The sequence below is a fragment of the Melanerpes formicivorus genome, unplaced genomic scaffold (assembly GCF_026170545.1).
Source record: "Melanerpes formicivorus ecotype bairdi unplaced genomic scaffold, bMelFor1.0.p_v2 SCAF_16, whole genome shotgun sequence".
NCBI classification, from domain to species: Eukaryota; Metazoa; Chordata; class Aves; order Piciformes; family Picidae; genus Melanerpes; species Melanerpes formicivorus.
Window position 1 is genome coordinate 16,969,298 of NW_027142368.1, and position 20,157 is coordinate 16,989,454.

Sequence of the window (20,157 nt, forward strand, 5' to 3'; positions counted from 1 at the left end):
TTGGTTGTGAGGTTTTTTTGCTTGTTCTGGGTTTTTTTGGTGGTTTGTTGTTGTTTTCAAGGGAACTCAGCTGCAAATGCAGATCTGAAGCTTTTCTCCCCCGCTGCTTAGAGCATGGTGTAGCTCTTTGTTTTGTTGAGCAGCTCTGTGGGGAGGGAGCTGGAAATTAGTCATTTAGCTAATATCTATTTCCAAGTTCATATGCACATCATTTGATGTTAAACTGTGCTGCTATGTGCATCTCTGCTTACAAGAGCTACATCTCTTCAAGTACTGGACTCTACTCCTTTGAGTGATTGGTCCCTTGTAATGTCTGTGGTATGTTCCCAGTCTAGTTGTCCTTTCTGTCCCTATTTCTTGGGCTATGTACAACAAACAATTGAGAAAAACTCAGTTGAAGACTGCTGCCTGCTCCTGAAGTTGCTGATTTTCTCAGATGCAACATCAAAAGGGGCAATTGAGAACCTCTGTCTTTGATGCCAGTAAGAACAGCAAGAGTTATTTCAATCTCTTTTCTCATGGGAATGTAACTGAATTGTCCATAGGAAAGGTGATGGTACACGTTGTGTAGAGCCTTGGTGCTCTTCAGCCCAAGGCAGCTGTGGCATCACTGGTAGGAGTGTGAGTGATCACAGTGAGTTTTGGAAGCTGGTAACACTGTGCAAGAGAGCATTCACACAAGTTCCACAATTCTTCATCAAGAAGGCAGCTGTCACCAACTAGCTGCTCTTCCAGTAACCCTCAAGTAGGTCTGATACACTCCAGATCTCTCTGGTGTGTTTATAGTCTGAGAAGTGCTGGTGTCTCAGAGTCATTTCTGTGTGGGCCTTCCATAAGCTTTAAACCAAAGGACTTGAGGATTGGTGCCATGTATTTGCATTTGGCTGATGTGCTGGTTTGATTTTGGTGCAGAAGCCCTTTACTGGTAATAAGGGGGCTTGTGTTTGGGGGCTGTGCTGTTGCCTTGGGGTTTTGGGAGAGTTTTTTGTAGTTCCTTTGATTTGGGGTTGGTTTTTTTTATATCTGCTTCTTTTGTAAGGAGTATCTGAATTTGGTGGTATCCAGAGTTCTGCATCTTAGATTATAGAGCTTTTGGTTGGGTTGATGTGAATTTTGTGTGGAGGTGGAAAGTGTTGTGTTGAAACTGCCAGAATGCAAGTTCATTCTGCTTAGTTTGTGGTTCCATTAAATTTCTCTTCTTACCTTTCCTCCTTTGCCCCTTGGCCTTCTCTACCCCAGCATTCTCCTCTGGGTAGCTCTGCCTGCTGAGAAGGTCAGGGGGCAGAGTGGCAGAAGGTGCCTGTGCAACTTGAGTCAAATACTGCTCTGCAGTGTGGTTTAGCTCCCCTAAAAGAAAAGTTTCACCTCGCTGCTGTGCCCCCAGGATCAGTGGAGATGTGTGGTTGGATAATAACTTGCTTATCTGAGTAGTCTCTGTACCTTTATCATGCAGCAGACTTAAAGCTGTTAACTTCAGAACTACATCCTGTCCATTGATAACTTCACATACAAAACTTGCTGTTTTCTGTGGTAGTTTCATTGTGCTGTGATTATAGGAGGTCAAAGTGCCTTGCAGTGATAATCAGACTCAGAGAGGCCCTGAAGAGTTCCTTCAGCCCTTAAAAAGAGCTTTGCAAGAGACCCCGTAGCATATTGAGCACCCTCTGAAGGTCACACTGTGCTGTGTGTGAAAGTGTTGGATACACTTTTGTCCCTCTTCTGTGTTCTTGATTATTCCATCAGCTTGCTTGTTTCTTGAGGATACTGAATTGTTTAGGAATGTCTTGGACTTGAGAAGCTGAGTGCCAGTACCCAAACAATCAAGCACACTTTTGGTAATAACTCCCTAGGTGATGGGTACCTGTGGCTTCTGCCTCATCTGCCTTGCTTTTGGTCTTTAAAACTCTGTGACTTGCAAGAGGTCTATTAAAGTAACAGTTGCCACTTAGAGGCCAAGCTTTGTGACTGAGATACAGCAGAGCAGTGTTGCTGCTTGTGCAGCGTGGATAGACCTCCATGGGAACTGGCACATCCTTCTCCTTGGGTGGCTAACAGTGGAGATTTGGGTCTGAGGGCATCTTGAAGAATGTGGCTTGTAGCTGGTTGGAGATTTTTCTTTAGAGGTCTTTTTTGTAATTGTCAAAAAACCAGATGGCATGGGATGGGCAGGAAAGGCCTCAGTGGAGTTCATGAGGCAGTTGTGTGTGCAAAGTCACAAACAGCTGGAAGATGCTGTGGGTTTCTTTGAGAAATCAGACGAGATTTGCAGCCTGTGAGGGTAGATAGGAGTTGAAGTTCAGAGTTCAGACCTGTGATGCTAGAACTGGCCTGAAGTAGGACAGTCCTGCTGTTTGTCATGACTGCTGTACAAAAAATGTCTTCAGTTCTAGTAAGAAACCAGGCATTGTACACAAATCTTGAACTCTCAGGTGCATGTGTGCCCACTTACACCCTACACAACTGTAAGTTAAGGCTTTAACACTTCAAAACTCCTGGAAATAGAGACAAACCCTTGACAGTGAGCTGCTTCTTGAAGGGCAGTTGTTGACAGGGAAGCAGACTCAAAATGGCTCCTCTCTGTGATGAGAATTTTGGTGAAGAGCAGAACTGGTCAGGGACCTGAAAGTGTTGCTTCATGCAGCTCAACCACCCTGTTAACTGTCTGTCTTCAAGTTATGTGGTGGTGGATGTTCTTAGGTGCCAATGTTCAGCTGTCCTGGCTGCTCTGCTGCCTGGGTGAGGTGCTGTTTGCAAGCTCGTTGCTGTTCCTTGTACCTTTGTTTATCTGCACCATAGTGGAACGTGTCCAGTGAAGCTGAGCTTTCTTGCCTGCTCTGAGCTGTGCTGCTGGCCTTTTGGTGTCCCCCCCACAGTGCAGTCTTGCAGTGTTTCTGTCATGCAGTGCTGCCCATTGTTCTCTCAGATCAGCTGGCTAGGGTAACTCCTGAGAGCTTGGCTCTAGACATGGCCAAGCAAATACAACATTCTGAAGTCTTAAGAGCGAGCCAGAAGTTCTGCCTGTCCTTAAGAGTTATCAACCAGGTATGAGAAGCTTGTTCTCTGTCTGTATAGAGCCCAGAAACTTGCTCTTCCCTGGCTTTCTGTACATTTGCAAATGCTGATGAATTGCTCTCTCAAATCCTGCTCTAAAAACACCCCTGTAATCACACAATCAGAAGGGTTGGAAGGGACTTTAAAAAACATCCAGTTCCAACCCATTGAACACATTTTGTGTAAGTGTTGTTCTTAATGGGGAATGAAGTAGGTGGAGAGAAAACAGAGCACAGGCTGAACTTTATAGTCCTGTGAAGTGCTCAGAGCAGTAGCTGGCCACCAGTGCTGGCATGGCTGTAGGAGGATGTGGTGTTTTTCTCCATGAGCACTACAGTGATTGCATCCATAATGAATTGGGCAATAGCACTTCTGTGCAGCTTTGTCTTAAGCTGGGAATTTCAGTTGCTTGCTTGTTTCTCATTAGGTTGTAAATTCACTGCAGCAACAGACACAAGCTACATCTCCTCCAGTTCCTGAACCTCACACGCTCACTACTGTGGCTCAAGCAGATCCTCTTGTTAGAAGACAGCGAGTACAGGACCTTATGGCACAGATGCAGGGCCCCTATAACTTCATGCAGGTATGATCAACCACCCACTGTGGAGCAGGAGCCAGAGAAACAAAATGCTACTTTCTGCCTGTTAGTCATAAAATAAGAGTCTGCTGTAGTTCATTTGAAAGCTAAAATGTTCTTGCCAAACCATATGGCAGTATCCACCCAAAGCCTGCAAACCTGTGTTGCTGTCAAAGTACCATCAGAGTGGCTCTTAGCTTCTCAGTCCCTGTTTGTACTGCATCCCCAGAGAAGGCAGCAAGCAGTGCCTCAGTGGGTGCTCTAGTGTTCTGCCTCAGTGGGACCAGCTGTCAGATCCCCCTCCTCTACCAAGCACTAAAGTTTGGTACAACAAAAGTCTGCAGCAAATGAAGAGGCTACTTGTTGGGTTTCTTCAAGTGCTAACTTAGGATCTAGCTCACAGCCTATCCTGTCCTGCTGTTAAAATCTCTCCCTAGTTATCTGTTTGTCAGATAAGGTCTAACTTGAATACCTGGGCTGAGCTTTTATTGTGATAAATTAGTTTTTGAGTATCTGTAAGTATTGGCATTTGTATTGGGTTTTGAATGCATGGTAAAGCCAGCAATTGCTGAGCTGTGGGTTAAGGTTCCTTTGTTGGGACCTGGTCATTTCTCTCTCCTCTCTTACTATTTTTGAAGCACAGCAAATCTGATTGGATTTTCTTACTTGTTTTCCTTTCCCAGGACTCTATGCTGGAGTTTGAGAACCAGACACTGGATCCTGCCATTGTATCTGCACAGCCCATGAATCCAGCACAGAACTTGGACATGCCACAAATGGTTTGCCCCCCAGGTTTGTAATGGTGACTCCTAAACACAAGTGCTGGGGAGGCCTGCAGGTCTTGTGTTAGAAGTGCTTTGTTACTGCTGTGCCAAGGCTGATCATGAGAGAGCTCACACTGCTGTGTGGTAGGCTGTGCCTCCTCAGAAGTGTGGCTGTTCTTTGGAAGCATGCTATTTGTAGACTTCTGATTCTCACTTGTTTCTAGGTTCTGATTGGAAATGTGGGATGGTCAGAACTTTCTTTGTTGCTTAGACTTTTGGAAGTTGCTGGATCATTTTGCTCGAGTGGAACAAATGTGTTATGCATAGAGCTGGTAATTGGTGTATTGAGTATAGCTTTGCCTTGCCAAAGACATTATCCTCTTCAGTTCTGGAGCCTCTAACACAAGAAGGACATGAAACTGTTAGGGCAGGTCCAGAGGAGGGCCATGAGGATGATCAGATGGCTGCAACACTTCTCCTGTAAAGGCAGGCTGAGGGAGTTGAGGCTGTTCAGCCTGGAGAAGAGAAGGCTCCAGTGGAGACCTTAAGCAGCCTTACAATATTTGCAGGGGGTGGGACTCGTTGCAAAGGCCTGTGGTGACAGGATGAGGGGACAAGGGCTTCAAACTGGAAGAAGCTCAATCTTGATTAGACGTGAGGAATAAATTCTTCCTCCTGAGGGTGGTGAGGTACTGGAACAGATTGCCCAGGGAAGCTGTGGAGGCTCCAGGCCTGGCAGTGTTCAAGGCTGGGTTGAATAGGGCCTTGAGCAACTTGTTCTAGTGGAAAGTGTCCCTGCCTAGGGTAGAGGGCTGGAACTAGATGATCTTTAAGGTCCCTTCCAACCCAGACCACTCTGGGATTCTTTCATTTTTGCAGTGGCCACTCTCATGTGAATTAGGTGGGATGGTGATGCTATTCTGTAAAAGGTTTGGTTGTGTAATGAGTGAAATTCTTCTGCTTCAGTTCATGCTGAGTCAAGACTTGCCCAGCCCAATCAAGTTCCTGTGCAACCAGAAGCTACACAGGTAAAATGTTCACTAAGTTGTGTTCTGGATTTTAGTTTGCTTGTTGCTGCAGTGGGACTTTGTTCATTACTGTGTGGGAGACTCCAGGAGCTGAAGTTCTGCTATCTGCCTTAGCTCTGGAGTGCTGTCACTTTGAGCCTTGGACTGGGTACAGTTTCTGTGCTCTGCAGACAGGGCCTGTTTTCTGTGCTGGAGTCTTACCAGGCATTATCCTGCTGGGAAAACTGTCAGGCTCAAGGCTGAAGTAGGAAACTGCATTGCTGATTGGAGGCCTCTTAAACTGAGAGGTGCAGGCACAGAAGCAGTTGCAGTTTGCACTGCTCACTCTAGTGCCTCACTGTACTTCTTCAGTCTGTGCAGCTCACCTTCATCCTCAGGATCAGTGTGTGGATGTGATTTTCACACATGCACCTCCTCATGCCTGCCTGCTAGGCTGCCATCACTCCGAGTCTGTGTTCATGTGACAGTGGGGAGTTTTATTCATGACTGAGAGGAGGGACTTTGGGCACTGCTCTGTGTAGTCCCACACTAATGTAGCACTTGAAGAACTCTCTGTGCAGTCTGTTCAAGATGGACCAAGCACCTGACATGTCAGTCTTTGCCAGCAGCGTTCTCTTTGCTGCACAGTGATACTCTTCATTTAGGTAAAGCAGGCTGCCTGTTTGTGTTTTTGCAACAGAGATGCCAAACCTAACATCACTTGGTTAAAGAGCAGCCAGTATCTACTCAAGTGGTCATCAGACCACAGCTGGCCTCAATGGATTAACTCTATGGTTTATGTTCCACACTCACTGTTCCACTAAGGCTTAGTCCCATCTGCCTGCTTGGGATAGTGTGTTAATACTGGAACTGGAGAGCTGTTTTCAGTGGAGCATTCCCACAATTTCCCATTTAAGTGTGAGCTCTTAAACTTCCTTCTGCAATGCAGAAATGATGCATTCCCCTTGATGTGCCAGTCCCTCACTGAACTGTTCAGTGATTAAAGAAGTTCCTGATCTTTGTATTAAGCATGTGTGGCACCTCTGAACGACTCCGCTGGTCTCAATAATGAGTCTGATCCCTGTAGGTATTGGAAAAACAAAAGGGAAACACCTGGATAGTGATGGCAGTATCAATGGCTTCCTCTGCCATGTCCAGACCAAATCTGCAAGTTGTGAGTCACTCATTTGGACAGAAAAAGGAATGTGTTGGATTCCCCCACCCTTGAGTTTCCTCTTTGCACCTGCTGAAGTAGTTGCTATTGCTCATGGGTTTTGTAGATGTAGAATACATTTTCTGGCAGAGCTCTCTCTGCATGACTTTCACCTTACTGTTAATGATGTCTGTGACTTGCTCCAGTGGGTTGTTTTTATTTTGCTTACCTCTTGGGGGTCTCACAGGCAGTAGCTAAACTTGCCTCTTACCTTTTGAATGTTCAGCAAGGTGATGTGAACACACCATCAATCATTACCAGTTGCCGCTGAAAGTCCCTGATGGCCTTAAAGCCAAGTCCTTTGCTGGCCAGTGTTCACTGGAAACCAGCACTTGCCTGTTGCTGTGTGAGCTTGGAGCTCTCATGTAAAGCTCACGATGTTTCTCTGTCTTGCTCCAGCTTCCCTTTTGCTACCATAGTTGGGCTTGTGTGAGGAAGTGAGGAGAAGGATGTTCTGCAGTGAAAGCAAACACATGTCCAGCTGATCCAGAAATACCCAGAGGACTGTCTGGCAGGGGGTGGGTGGTGTGGCATGTTAGAATACATGTCAGGATGAAGTGGTTAAACCTCTGCTTGTTGAAGGACTCCATTGTTGTGCTGGAATACATTCTGGAGTAGGCAATGCCATTTGTTGCAGAGCTCTCTGAATCTTCTTACAAAACTCTGTGAGCATCAGCTGACTTCTGGGGGCTTTGGGGTTTATCTTATCAGGTTCCCTTGGTTTCTTCTACCAGTGAGGGATATACAGCCTCCCAGCCCATGTATCAGCCTTCTCACACAACAGAGCAACGGCCACAGAAAGAATCAATTGACCAGATTCAGGCAAGTCAGCTTCCCATCCCTGTGGGAATCCTTTCAGATGTCATCAAATGTTAGTCTGTGTTTCTCTGTAACTAAAGTTGTGTAACTGCCAGTCACCTAGGAATAGGGCTGGTTCTGCTCTGTTTCATTTCAGTGTTGAGCCTGTCTGTGATCAGTAAGTCCTTCACAGTAAGGCTTAACTGACAAGATTGTCTCTTCAGCCAGGAGCAACCTGCCACCGTCAGCAAATGAGCATCAGTCTTGTTGCCTTAAGGAATGTCATTGGGTTTTAGCACTGGCTAGCAGTTACCCCAGAAATTGGCTCATTTCCCCCTCTGTTTTCTAGTTGTGCTTCAAGTAAAGGTAGAAGGCAGCAGGAGGTTGGGTTTTTCTCTCTCCCCCTCTGCTGTTGTGAATGAGGCTGTTGGGCTGCAGTAGCAACTGCTCATTTGTCGAGGTGTCCCTGAGCTCTCATTGCTCTAGTTAAAGGGAAGGTTTGAAGCTAGTGCTGTGATGTTATCCAAAAGCCTCTAAACATTGTTTATTTTATTTACTAGGCTTCAATGTCACTGAATGCAGACCAGACCCCATCATCATCATCACTTCCCACTGCATCCCAGCCACAGGTGTTCCAGGCTGGGGCTAGCAAGCCTTTGCATAGCAGTGGAATCAACGTCAATGCAGCTCCATTCCAGTCCATGCAAACAGTGAGTAGGAAATGAATACTGCATCCTAGACATGTTTTGATGGTGAGTCCTTTTGTTGTTGTGCAGACACTGGAATCACTCATGCAATACATGAAATAGTCTTTGGTTATTCACATGTCTCAGACTTTCAGGCTTCTTTGTGTGATGTGATGAAGAGTTGTTAAGAATGAGCTGGAGCAGAGCTATTTTTCTAACCTTGTAGGTGTTCAACATGAATGCTCCTGTTCCTCCTGTTAATGAGCCAGAAACCCTTAAGCAGCAAAATCAGTACCAGGCCAGTTACAACCAGAGTTTCTCCAATCAGCCTCACCAAGTAGAACAATCAGATCTTCAGCAAGAACAACTCCAGACAGGTAAATGAACAAAACCTAAAGGCTCAGTAGGGCAGCTGAGGTCCTAGGTGGTGCTCTGGCATGTCATGTGTTCTCTGATGTTCTAGTCTTGCCAAGCTCTCCCCTGAGCAATACCAGCTTTTGTCATTCTGCCTTGCTTTGAATAACCCACAGGGGGTGAGATTCAGGATGTAGAACTCCAGCTGCTGCAAGAACTTTGCCACTTCAATCAGTTTTGTGTGTATTAAAAAAAAGCCCAACCCAAAAACCAGGGAGAGAATTGAGGCTTGTTCTGAGCATGGCAGCAGTGCTGTGAAGCACTTCCTCTGCTGAGTTTTAAGGTTGGGTAATCCTTAAATTTGCTTTAAAAATGCACTGTTTGAGGTGATGCTGTACAAAGGAAATGAGGAAGCTAGAATTGAGAGCACGGCTGGACTGCTGCTCACAGGTGAGGTCAGGCTCCCCAGCATCTAGACCCTTTTGCTAAAACCCAGTTTGAGTACAGCAGGCAAAATGCTTTCCAATGTAGCAGCTTAAAAAAACCCACCAGAGGCTTTATTTTGTGTGTACAAAGCCCTTCTGCCAGCACTCTCTTCAGCTCTGGCAGATGCAGAGAGGAATTTTGAGTGAACATAGGACAGATGACAAAAGCTAAGTGAAGGTAAAGTAAGGAGAACAAGGATCAGGCTCTCTCTGGGATCCTGGGGTGGATGGATGAGGAGCAGGAGATCCAGGTGCTCATTGTTGATCTGTGCATTTCTTGAGCTATGTGCAGCAAAAGGCAGGCTGGAGAAGGCTGGCATCAACGAATGCAGTACTCACTGTCAGCCACAACCCCAGCTCTGTTAGTCTGCACTGCTCCACCTCACAGAGAACTTAGTTAAGGAAGACAAGTATGTCTCAGTGGCTCTCTGCCAGTTCAGGGGGAGGAAGTTACAGAAGTAGGTTAACTTAGTCATGCTTCTCTCTAGTGTGCATTGCTGATTTCTTTAAAGGGTTTGATACAACACAGAAGAAATGTGCCTGACCTAGCAGTGCTTGTTGCTGAGCTTGTGCTGGAGGCTTCTGACTGACTTAACCCAGCTCTGTACCAGTTCTGGGTTGTTTTTAATCCTGTGGGATGTTTGAATGGTAAACTCAGCACTCAGTTCTGCAGGCTTGGGATGGGTGAGCATTTGCTGCTGCGTTCAGTGACGTCTCAGAGCTGTGAGTGTCGAGTTTGAGGCGATCACAGACGGGATATGAACAAAGACACACAGACCTCTGGACCTTTTCCCCCCAATTCCCCTCTAGTGGTTGGTACTTACCATGGTTCCCCGGACCAGAGCCATCAAGTGGCAGGTAACCACCAGCAGCCTCCCCAGCAGAACACTGGATTCCCACGCAACAGTCAGCCTTACTACAACAGCCGAGGAGTCTCCCGGGGCGGCTCCCGGGGCGCGCGGGGCCTGATGAACGGCTACCGGGGACCCGCCAACGGCTTTAGAGGTAAGCAGCTTGGGCCTCCCTCTGGAAACAGCCTGGCAAGAGAGAGCTGTTGGGTCTGTACTCTACTTGTATCTCTAAACTTGTAGTAAAAATTCTTGTAGCTAGCTTAAGCAACTCGAAATGTGAGTGTTTGGCTGTGCTTCCTCACAGGATGTACACAAAGTGGTTTTTCTCTGTTCTGTGCCAAAGGCCTAGTGTTTGAGTAGGTATCTGCTGCAAATATAATCCAACATGGAGCTCTAGCCAACAGAATGTCTCAGCCATCAAGGGAGGTATTCAAAGGTTAGTTGATACTTAGAAAAATAGTTTCTCTTTCCAGTTGTGCTGGAATTCTGTGCCCCATCCTATTGAGAGCAGGCTGGATAGTGTAGAAAAAGAGCAGCAAAAATGTCCCTGGAGTCATTACTCTGAGGGAATTAAGAGGAGCTGAGGATAAACAGGAGAACTCTCACCCTTCCTAGAGGTGAATGCCAATGTTACAAAGATGTGTGTGTCAGAACAGGGGAGATAGAGGCAAGTCCCTTCTCAGGTGCTGTGGGGTTTGACTAATGAGCACACCACTGTCTGCTTTTGTCACATTCTCTTCCTCGTGTGGTTAGTGATATGGTTCACAGCACTCAGAAGAGCCTTGGCTTAGGAGCAGCTTCTTGCTGAGGTGACTCTTGTGGCCTTGCAGGTCACAGCTGCTCTGTTGAGATCCTAGTGTTAGGTTTAGCTTTGGATTGAGTGCTCTGTAAACCAGATCTCAAGTTACTGCAGAAGTGCACCGAACTGCTGTCTCCTCCCAGTCCTGCATCCTCGTTCTTGTTTCTCGTGGTAGTGTCGGCACTGATGCTGCAAACATTTGCCTGACTGCAGGCAGACAGTGCTTTCTAAAGGGGTTTCCCCTCAGATCTAGGTGAAGTGCTGGTACTGCTTTTCCTGATGTGATGGCATGAAGTAATAGCTCTCCCTTGTTCCCTGTTCCTCAGGAGGGTATGATGGCTACCGTCCGTCCTTCTCCAACACTCCGAACAGCGGCTACACGCAGCCCCAGTTCAATGCTCCGCGGGATTACTCCAACTACCAGCGGGTAAGAGTCCACCCTGCTGCACCACCCTAGAAGTGGGGAGAATCCCAAGCAGCTGTGGGTGACAGTGCTCCAATCTATTGGGGATTATTTTCTGAGGGCTTTTTAATTGCTCCTGAAGACCGAAATTTCAGGTACTAGCCACCTACTCAGAAGCAGAATTTGGAGTGGCTGGCTGTAATTAGGAGCTGTGTTCTGCTTGCCTGGGTGCCCTGTGACTGCTTTAGTCTGCTAACTGCAGCAGGGTTGAGTGAATTGTTAAGCAATTTTGCTTCAATATATTTTCACAGCTTTGTGAGAAACACTTAGAGAAACTTAAGCCCCTTGAAACTCTGAAACTGATGTGCTGATCTGTTACTCTTGTTCTGAAGGGAGTTTGCTTAGTTTGTTCAAATCCTACACTGGAAGATGTCTGCATCTCCCCAGAGAAGTATTTGTAAGCAAATGAGATGACGGATTTTGAGCCTCCATTCATTGACTCATCCTTCAGCAAATTAATCTTTGATCTTTGGTTTGAAAAATGTCTGAATGGCATGGCCTGCAGCTGGAGGGAGAGTTTGTTACTGTGGGTTTTGTTAGAGCTGTCAGCTATTAACAGGAGCCAGAATTGATTTTTCTGACCCAATTTGAAACTGTAATAAAAAGCTGTGTGTCAGACAGGGGTGTGGTGTCAGTGTGTATTGCTTCAGGAGCCCCTTGCTTCACTAGCAGTTAATGACAAAATGCCCAGGCTGCACAGGGTAACTTTGGTCCTTTCTCTGCTTCAGGATGGATATCAGCAGAACTTCAAACGTGGCTCTGGACAAAGTGGACCTCGGGGAGCTCCTAGAGGTAAGGTCCTGAGTAGTGAATAACAGATTGGGGTTGAACAGAAGGTTTTGATCCATCTTCTGGACTTCTTGATTTTAAAAGCACCCTGGCTCCTTATTGACCAGATCACAAGTGAAGAATAGTTACTTCTCAGACCCCATAATTGATCCTGCTTTTGAACAGCCTCTTGAGGTCCATTCTGACTCGAATCGCCTCTCATCCTTTGGAGTCATGATGGAAGTTGAGTAGGCTGTTGAGGGAAGACTTCTTTAAAAAGGAGTTAAACCAACAATTGCTTTTGACACTTTAAATATAACAATTATTTGTTGCCTTTTACTAAGGAGAGCCCCAGGAAAGTTGATTGTTTTGGTGAGATTTATCATGACTGAAAATCCTCATACTAGGTGCATTAGTATGGGGCTTGAGCTGTCAGCCTTCAGAATTGTCTGTTCTGAAAGATGTCCTACTGCATCTGTCTCTAAGGATACAGAACTTCCCTCTCATCAGTGCTCATCAGTTCCTTGATCCTGTAGGGATGTTGCTTCTAGCTCATGGAGGTGTCTTGTCTCCTGTAGCTTCCTAAGCGTGTTTGCCACCTGCTCATCTGGGAAAACAAGACAAACCCCTGCTGTGTAACAAGGCTGTAGCTCAACTTTGAAATGTTTTCAGTGCCACTTCCACAGTTCTGTTCTTTGTTTTCAGTAGATGTTGGTGATGAGATTTCCTTCTGTCTCAATATAGACAGCTGCATGAGAATCCTGGGTTCTCAGCAGAGCACCTTGTGAAAGGGGACAGCTGGAGGCTGTGTGAAACCATAGTTCTGTGTGGTGGTTTGGTTTAGTGCTTGACTGTCCTGGTACTGAAAGCCCTGTGGTGTGCAACTGTGGCCTGAAGTACTGGGCTGGGATGAAGCTGAGAGCATATTGTAGGAAGCAGAAGGAAAGTCTTGAGGTTTGTTGTCAGGGTTGTGCAGGAAAACTTGGAAAGGGCTTCCCCAAGTGACCTCCAGTTCTCGTATCATGAGTGTGTGAGCCACTGGCAGTCTGTTTGTGCAAGAGGAATGGAAGTTACAGTACCTTTAGCTAGCTCACAGTACTTGCATCACAGTATCACAGTATCACAGTATCACTTAGGTTGGAAAGGACCTCGAGGATCATCGAGTCCAACCTGACACCGCAGACCCCATGACTAGACCATGGCACCAAGTGCCACGTCCAATCTCCCCTTGAACGCCTCCAGGGTCGATGACTCAACCACCTCCCTGGGCAACCCATTCCAATGCCGAATGACTCGCTCGGTGAAGAACTTCCTCCTCACCTCGAGTCTGAACCTCCCCTGGCGCAGCTTGAGACTGTGTCCCCTTGTTCTGGTGCTGGTTGCCTGGGAGAAGAGGCCAACTCCCTCCTGGCTACAACCACCCTTCAGGTAGTTGTAGAGGGCAATAAGGTCACCCCTGAGCCTCCTCTTCTCCAGGCTAAACAATCCCAGCTCCCTCAGCCTCTCCTCATAGGGCTTGTGTTCAAGGCCTCTCACCAGCCTTGTTGCCCTTCTCTGGACACGCTCAAGTGTCTCAATGTCCTTCTTAAACTGAGGAGCCCAGAACTGGACACAGTACTCAAGGTGCGGCCTAACCAGAGCAGAGTACAGGGGCACTATGACCTCCCTGCTCCTGCTGGCCACACTATTCCTAATGCAGGCCAGAATGCTATTGGCCCTCCTGGCCACCTGAGCACACTGCATCTAAAATGCAGTGAACCAATATTGCCTTCATTACTGCTGAAGGCCTTACTTGAAGTGGCTACAACAGTTCTGGGAGAAAAAGTCTTGGAATAAAGCTGAAAACTGTGAAGACAAATGAGACACAGTTAAGCTTTTGGATTTGGAGGTGCTTCCAGAGCCATCCCACCAACCTGTGGTGACAGCTTGGACTCTGTGATCCTGAAGGTCTCTTCAGCCTTAGCGACACTGTGATACATAGCCCAGCCATGCACCTAGGAATGCTTACCCAGCTTAGACCAGAGCTGCTAGGATTGATGGGTTTGGGGTTTCTTGAAGAACCTGACTGCCTGCATCATTCAAGAGCCTTTCTGTTTCTGTGTCCTAGGTCGTGGAGGGCCCCCAAGACCGAACCGAGGGATGCCTCAGATGAATGCTCAGCAAGTGAATTAAAGAGCTTCACAGGATCACATTTAACGCCAAAACCACACTGGCCAGTGTACTATACATGTTACCAGAAGAGTTATTATCTATTTGTTCTCCCTTACAGGAAGTTTGTTGTAAAGGGACAATTTTCATTACCCATAATGACAGGACTACAGTTGCCAGCTTTACATTACCTGGATACCGAAAGGAACGAAACAACGTTTACTCTGCATGTTCTGTCCTAAGCATCATCTTGAGCCTTGCACATGAGATTCAGATTCCTCACCCTTGCTAAGAGTAAAGCAAAACAAAAACAGATGAAAAAGAGAAAAAAAACAAAAAGGCAATTTTCAGGGTGATCCAATCTCCATGGTTAACTGAAGTGGCAGGAAAAAGAAATAGGCAAAGACTCACTTCTGACATTTAAAAAGTGCTGTAACAAATTTGGATAAAATCTACCAATTAGTTCAAGGTTTTCAGTGGTGGCAGCTGACAAAATGTAGTGTTCCCCTCCAGGGATGGAAAAGGTGAAGTGTGGCTTGGTAGAGCAACTGCATTTCAGCTTTTTCTTACTATACTGAAGCACTGAACAGTTACAGATGCATAGTGATGCCTGTCCCTAACTAGCCAAATAGGCTTGTAGCCATCTTTGAGAGAGCAGAAGCAACCCCTGGCTGCAGCACTCCTGGGCACTGGGGCCCTGCTTCCCGTGGCTAAGGGTCTGAGGCCGCTGGCTGACTGCTGCCGTAGTCATCGTGGAGTTGTTACTTTGAGAGCTCTGATTTGGCACTTGGACTGAAATTCTGCAACAGCTGTGAGATGATCTGGATGGCCACTGTATATTTGCTGTGAAGTATTTAGGTATCTCTTTGAAACACTTCTCAGTCCCTCGGATAGCGGTGAGGGGCGCGAGGAGCGCTGCCCGGGGCCGTGCTGCCCGGGGCCGCGCGGCGCGGCTCGCGCCCTGGCTGTCACTAATACTTGACCTTGCTGTATTATCACCTAAATAACTGATGCCGGTACTGATGGAAATCTCTCATGGATAATCATAACACTTTTGGTCACATGTCCTTCTGTCTTTCCTGCAGCCTTGAAGGTTTTCAGAAATCTCAAATGCCCGCTGCTGCTGCCCTTTTAATCGCTCTCTTTTGGAAAAGCACCCGTCTGTGTTTGAATCGATTTCCCCTTTTCAGGGAAATGACAGCCAGCAGTTACAGTTCTAATGGTATAAGCAAGACAAATAAAACATGTTTATAAAAATTGTATCCTGGAACACTGGTTTTCAACGGCTGAAACAGAGTCCATGTGACGGGGTTGGCGTTTCCCAAGGTCTGTGTGTCGCTTTGGTTCCCCTCCTCCCCGGACTAGCTGTACCCTTTTGCTTTCCTGCTTCTCCTCCGGTAGCTGTGACTTCTGGGAAACGTTCTCCCTTCGTGGACTTTTCCTTTTCATCAAGGCAGCAATGTATAAAAGAAATGGCATGAGACTAGGAGCTGGAAAAGACCCAAGTCTGGCTCGAGCTGTGCTGCACACTCGCGGTCTGCTCTGTGGGAACTCACTGGTGCCTGCCTCTCGCGCACACGCTCTCTGCAGCGGGGAGACTATCGGTAGCTGCCTCCATAGAGGTGTTGCTTCTGTTGCTTTCTGTAGCACATGCAAGAAGAAAAAGAGCTAGATACCTTCAGTATTGCTCATCAAAGAATTTCCTCCCTGTGGAAAGGTGAAATCGAGGAACAGCTACGTGTTTGACTGTTCTGTCCACAGCCTGAGGTCCTTACTGCTCAGAGGCTCTTTTCTACTTTGTCTCACAACCAAACTTTCAGAACCTGTAGTCAGGTAGTTGGACTTTGTTGTGAAATAATCTGCAACTCCATGCAAACAGGAGGTAGTATCACTTTTTCCATGTTCTGTGTGAAGAGCACAAAAGAGAGAGGTTTTTACTGAGAGGAGAGATGAGCTTGTGAAGACAGCACCCCAGCAGCAGGCTGGGAGCGCTGCTGCAGGCTGGAGGCAGCAGCTGTGGCCGAGGCCCAGAAACATTCCCTGCCAGTGTAACGCACACTGCAGCCAGGTGAGAAGTGGCTGTTCTGTGGCTTCTTCAGGAAGCTGTTGCTGAGATAAATAGTCCCACCTGGCTTTGGGGTTGGGTTTTGGTGTTCTCTCTTTTTTTTCCCCTCTTCTGTTTTAATTAACTGGCAAACACTAAAACGACAAAGCTACTGTGGAACTGATGCAGGCAAGCAGTGACCTCCTTTGGAGAAAGCACTGCCCCTTGTTGTGCACGGGTTCCCCAACAGCTGCTGGAGCATCAGCTGCCCAGCGCTCTCCACTGCACACCAAATGCCTCTCCAAGAGCTAAGTGTAGCTTGACAGGAAGCTTGCAGCTTGCTGAATCAAAGCTCTCTGGCTGGGTCAGAACTTAAGGTTTTGGGGTTTGGTTTGGGGTTTCTCCAACTTAGAATTTAGTAATAAAATCTTGGGTAGTTGAGGAGCCTACTAATTGAGCCACAGCTGGTGAGCTGCTCTGCTGTGTATGGCTGTGGTCTGTGGAGGAGCTGCTCTGCTGTGCACTGACAGAGGTGTGTTTGAGTAATAACCATGAGCCAAGTAGGGAGGATGTGTTTAAGCTGGGGCCTGCCACAGGCTTTCTAACCTCAGTGCACCATCTCATACTCCTGTAAAAGTGGCCTGAGACCCAGTGAGGCACAGATCCATGAACAGCTGCTCTGGCCTTTGCAGGGCAGCTGCTGAGCATCTTCACTGTGACGTAGCTCTAGACTTGAGTTACAGCCAGAGTGCAACACTCCCACTTGTGTTTCTTCTTCAGAACAAAGCCCATTGTAAGAAGTGGTGAGGTGAGCCAGTGGCAGTTCTGGGCTAGTTGTGCAGTCCTTCCTGCATGCCAGAGCTGAGCTGTGTTCATTCCAGTTAGGTGCTCCTTTAGTGTCTGATGCCTGTGGTTGGGAGCCTGAGCAGAGCAGAAGTGCTGCTTCTGAGCCTGCAGATGAAGCAGTTGCACCCTGAGGTGCTTTTACTTGACCCTCCTGTGAATGTCTTCTGGGAGCATAACAGACCCAGGAGGGCAGCCTTCCATGTGCAGCTGCTAGGAGGAGATGCAGATTGTGTTCTGGTGGGGGTTTGTTACCTAGTGTGAGGCTGTGCTAACACAGGGGTGTGTGTTGGAGAGCAGACTTCTAGGTTCAGCATTTTACTTCCTCTTGGCTGTAATTTAAGGAATCTTAATTCAATAACTCAAGCTCCCAGATGTTTCTACCAAATGTTGCAGTGCCTGGGAAACTTGGATCCTTCCTAGGCTGCCTACAGCTTTGGTAACTCAGAAATCATGGGCTGTTGTCTCATGCCTAAGCTCTGGGTTGTCCTTCTGTGTTCTCCCAATGCACAGGCTGGCTTCTAACAACAGTTCACCACTACAGCTTTGGGATTTTGCTGTGGAGGGAGTTCTGGACACCTGTCTTCTTTCCAAGACACACTGTCTTTTGTGTATAGCAATCTACAGCACACATCACTTGGCAGTAGCTGGGAGAGTAATGTTGACTTGTTACTAGCTGGTTAATTTTTCTGCTGGGACTTTATACACTCAGAGAACTTCATGACCTGAAGAATGTGTCTCCAGAAAATGCCCTGCTGACCACCTTTGTTAGGCAGATTCCTTGCCTGGGCACAGGTTACCTTCCTACATGTTTCTGGAGAATTGATTGAGCTGCCTTCTTTCCCCCAGGTAGCATCTGAGTAACTACAGTGGAGAGAGGAAAGCTTCTGGACAGGCTTTAGCTCTAGAGTAGGATCAGAGAGATGTTAAATGGCACTGGCAAAGGGTTAAACTTCACATGATCGAAGGTGAATTGTGCAAAACCTTTGTGATCCAGCAGAGCAAAACACAAAAGCAGCTGGTCAGAAAAATCAGTTTCTCTTCATTTTTCTCTCTCTTTTTTAAGCTCTAGCATTGCCTAAGCTGAGGAGGTGACTTTTCTGGCCTCTGCAAGAATTGTTCATTATAAATCCACAGCTGAGCTACAACCATTTGGGCTCTGGACAAAGTCAGGCCATAGTCTTCTGCCGTTCCAGGTCTCCTGTGGATACAAAGGGATCTGAGAACACTGCTCATTAACCAGCCCTGTTAATGAGGCTGCCAGTCACGTGGTGAAACATGAATTCCATCCCTCTTGCTGATAGAAGATCATTCTTGACTGAAGTGTAAGCAAAGTTGAAGCTTGTGTTGAAGATGGAAGTTTGTAGCTGGAGTTGAGATTTGTGACTGGGTTTGGCTGTGTCTTTCAGTCCTTCAAATCTCTGCACCTGTTTTTAGTGTCCATCTCTTGAGTATGGATGGGACTAGAAAGGTTTTGAATCACTTGAGCTGGCCCCACCTGAGTTCTCTGGATGCATGTGAGGTGTTCCTCACTGACTTCAGTGCCTCGTCTGAAGAGGGAGCAGGAAGCTCTCCTGAACAATAAAACTTTCCCTTTGAACTTGGGAGATGATGTTCCTATTGAACTCTGGGCTGAAGTGTGGCTGTGACCATTGCTGGGACCTTTACCAGCAATTCCAGCATTGCAGAGTTGTGTTTTTCTTCCAGTTCCTCGTGGGTTTTACCCAGCAGCACTTGCTTGTGCCTCTGTTCCATCACACCAGCCTCTGAGCGTTTGATTGGGCTCTTGCTGGTCTTGGCTGTTCTGTAGTGGTGGCAGGGCTCAGCTGAAGGAGCTTCTGGGACAATTGCCTATCTACCATCAGCTTGGCACACCTGAGCATCATGAAGGCTAATTACTGCAAACTGGTTTTGTCTGGCCAATCTACTATCCAGGGGGAGGGAGATGGGGAAGGTTCTTCAGGCTTCCTGGTTTTTTGCAGGTGCTGTGCTTACCCTCAAATGGTTTTCACCCCAGGCAGCACTTTGGCAGGAGGAAAGGTGCTGTGCTTTAGGGAACTGCTGTGCCTGGTGCCTTAGGGTTTGATGTGTTCAACTCATCTAGCAGTAAAAAAGAATCTCTGCTGTAGTAGACTCAAAGAAACCTAATGGCTCTTCCTCTGTGGAAGCAAATCTTTGACCCTCCTCACTGCTATAAACATCTTGGAAGCAGAAGCAGCAGATACTATGATGCTACCTTGGCTTCCTCTCTGTTCCAGCAGGGTCTCAGAAGCTGGGTGCTGATGCTTTACTTTTGCTGTGGTGTGGCAGAGTCTGAGGAGAAAGCAGTTGCCTGAAGTGTGTCTGAGGGAAGAGGTGCTGTTCTAATGACCACTTTGTTAGGCTTTGGGAACATGCAATGGAAATTCTGTGTGGCTCTGGATTCAGGCCTGGACAGAGGGAAGGAAATCTGCTCTCCACAATGCACATCCTGAAGTCAGTTGGAGCAGTGCTTGAGAGAACTCTGCTGGGATAACTCGAGCCTACCTTGACATTTTGTTCTGAGCTCAGTGTGTCTGTGTGAGCTCTGGCTGCAGCTCTCAGCCATCCCTTTTAAAGGCTGGCCTCCATTTCCCTCCCATGCTTCTTCCTGCTCACAGAATAATCAGAGGGGTGCAGCTAGCTCAGTTCCAGCTGTGGTGGCCACTTTCTCCTCCCTGTGAAATGTGCTCAGATGCCTGGCAGTGGAGCAAGAGCTCAGCTGAGATTCTGGTATGGAGATGACTTTTAGAAGCTATCTATTTGACTTCTCTGAAATGAAAATGTGTTTCCTTTCTCGAAGCTCTTCAGTTTTAGGATGGGTTTTTAGTCCTGCATCTACCATAGAAAGTGAAGTCTTCAGAACTTTAGTTACTTGTCAGAATCAATACTCTGATGGCCTTAAACATACCTGTATATATCTCTCTGTCTTTGCAGTTCTTTAACTCAGCCTTTCAAACAAATTGGTCCTTGGCTTATGTAAACACTTGGAAAAAATAAATCTATTTAAATGTTTTATGTCCTTCCCTTTCAAGCAACTCTTTCACACCTACACCTCCAGGAATTGTCTTGCTGAGTCTCTGTTGCATTGCTGGGGGTTTTTGTTTGTCTCAGTAACTGGGCTCTCCTTGGATTCACCTCCTCCAAGCAACACTGGTCTGCAGCATTCATGATCATTCATTCCTCAGTTTCATATTTTTGCTCTGTTTTAAAACCTAAGCTTGGGGGTGGGGTGGTGGTGGTAGTGTGTGTTTTATCATCCCAAACTACATCCAGTGCTATTAAACA

General features: G+C 46.9%; 1 protein-coding gene across 4 annotated transcripts in view; it reads left to right on the forward strand.

Moving 5' to 3' along the window:
* The window catches only part of CAPRIN1 (cell cycle associated protein 1), a 31,648-nt gene extending 16,427 nt beyond the window's left edge, over window positions 1-15,221 (forward strand). For 3 of the 4 annotated variants that reach the window (XM_068148440.1, XM_068148441.1, XM_068148443.1), the window contains 10 exons: window positions 3,479-3,634; window positions 4,312-4,420; window positions 5,359-5,420; window positions 7,324-7,434; window positions 7,971-8,120; window positions 8,323-8,473; window positions 9,746-9,940; window positions 10,912-11,012; window positions 11,777-11,840; window positions 13,924-15,221. In XM_068148440.1, coding sequence (XP_068004541.1) covers window positions 3,479-3,634; window positions 4,312-4,420; window positions 5,359-5,420; window positions 7,324-7,434; window positions 7,971-8,120; window positions 8,323-8,473; window positions 9,746-9,940; window positions 10,912-11,012; window positions 11,777-11,840; window positions 13,924-13,988 — 1,164 coding nt within the window. In that variant the 3' untranslated portion in view covers window positions 13,989-15,221. The remainder of the gene's footprint in view (window positions 1-3,478; window positions 3,635-4,311; window positions 4,421-5,358; window positions 5,421-7,323; window positions 7,435-7,970; window positions 8,121-8,322; window positions 8,474-9,745; window positions 9,941-10,911; window positions 11,013-11,776; window positions 11,841-13,923) is intronic. The other variant, XM_068148442.1, reaches the window with a different exon arrangement.
* Window positions 15,222-20,157: the final 4,936 nt, after the last annotated feature.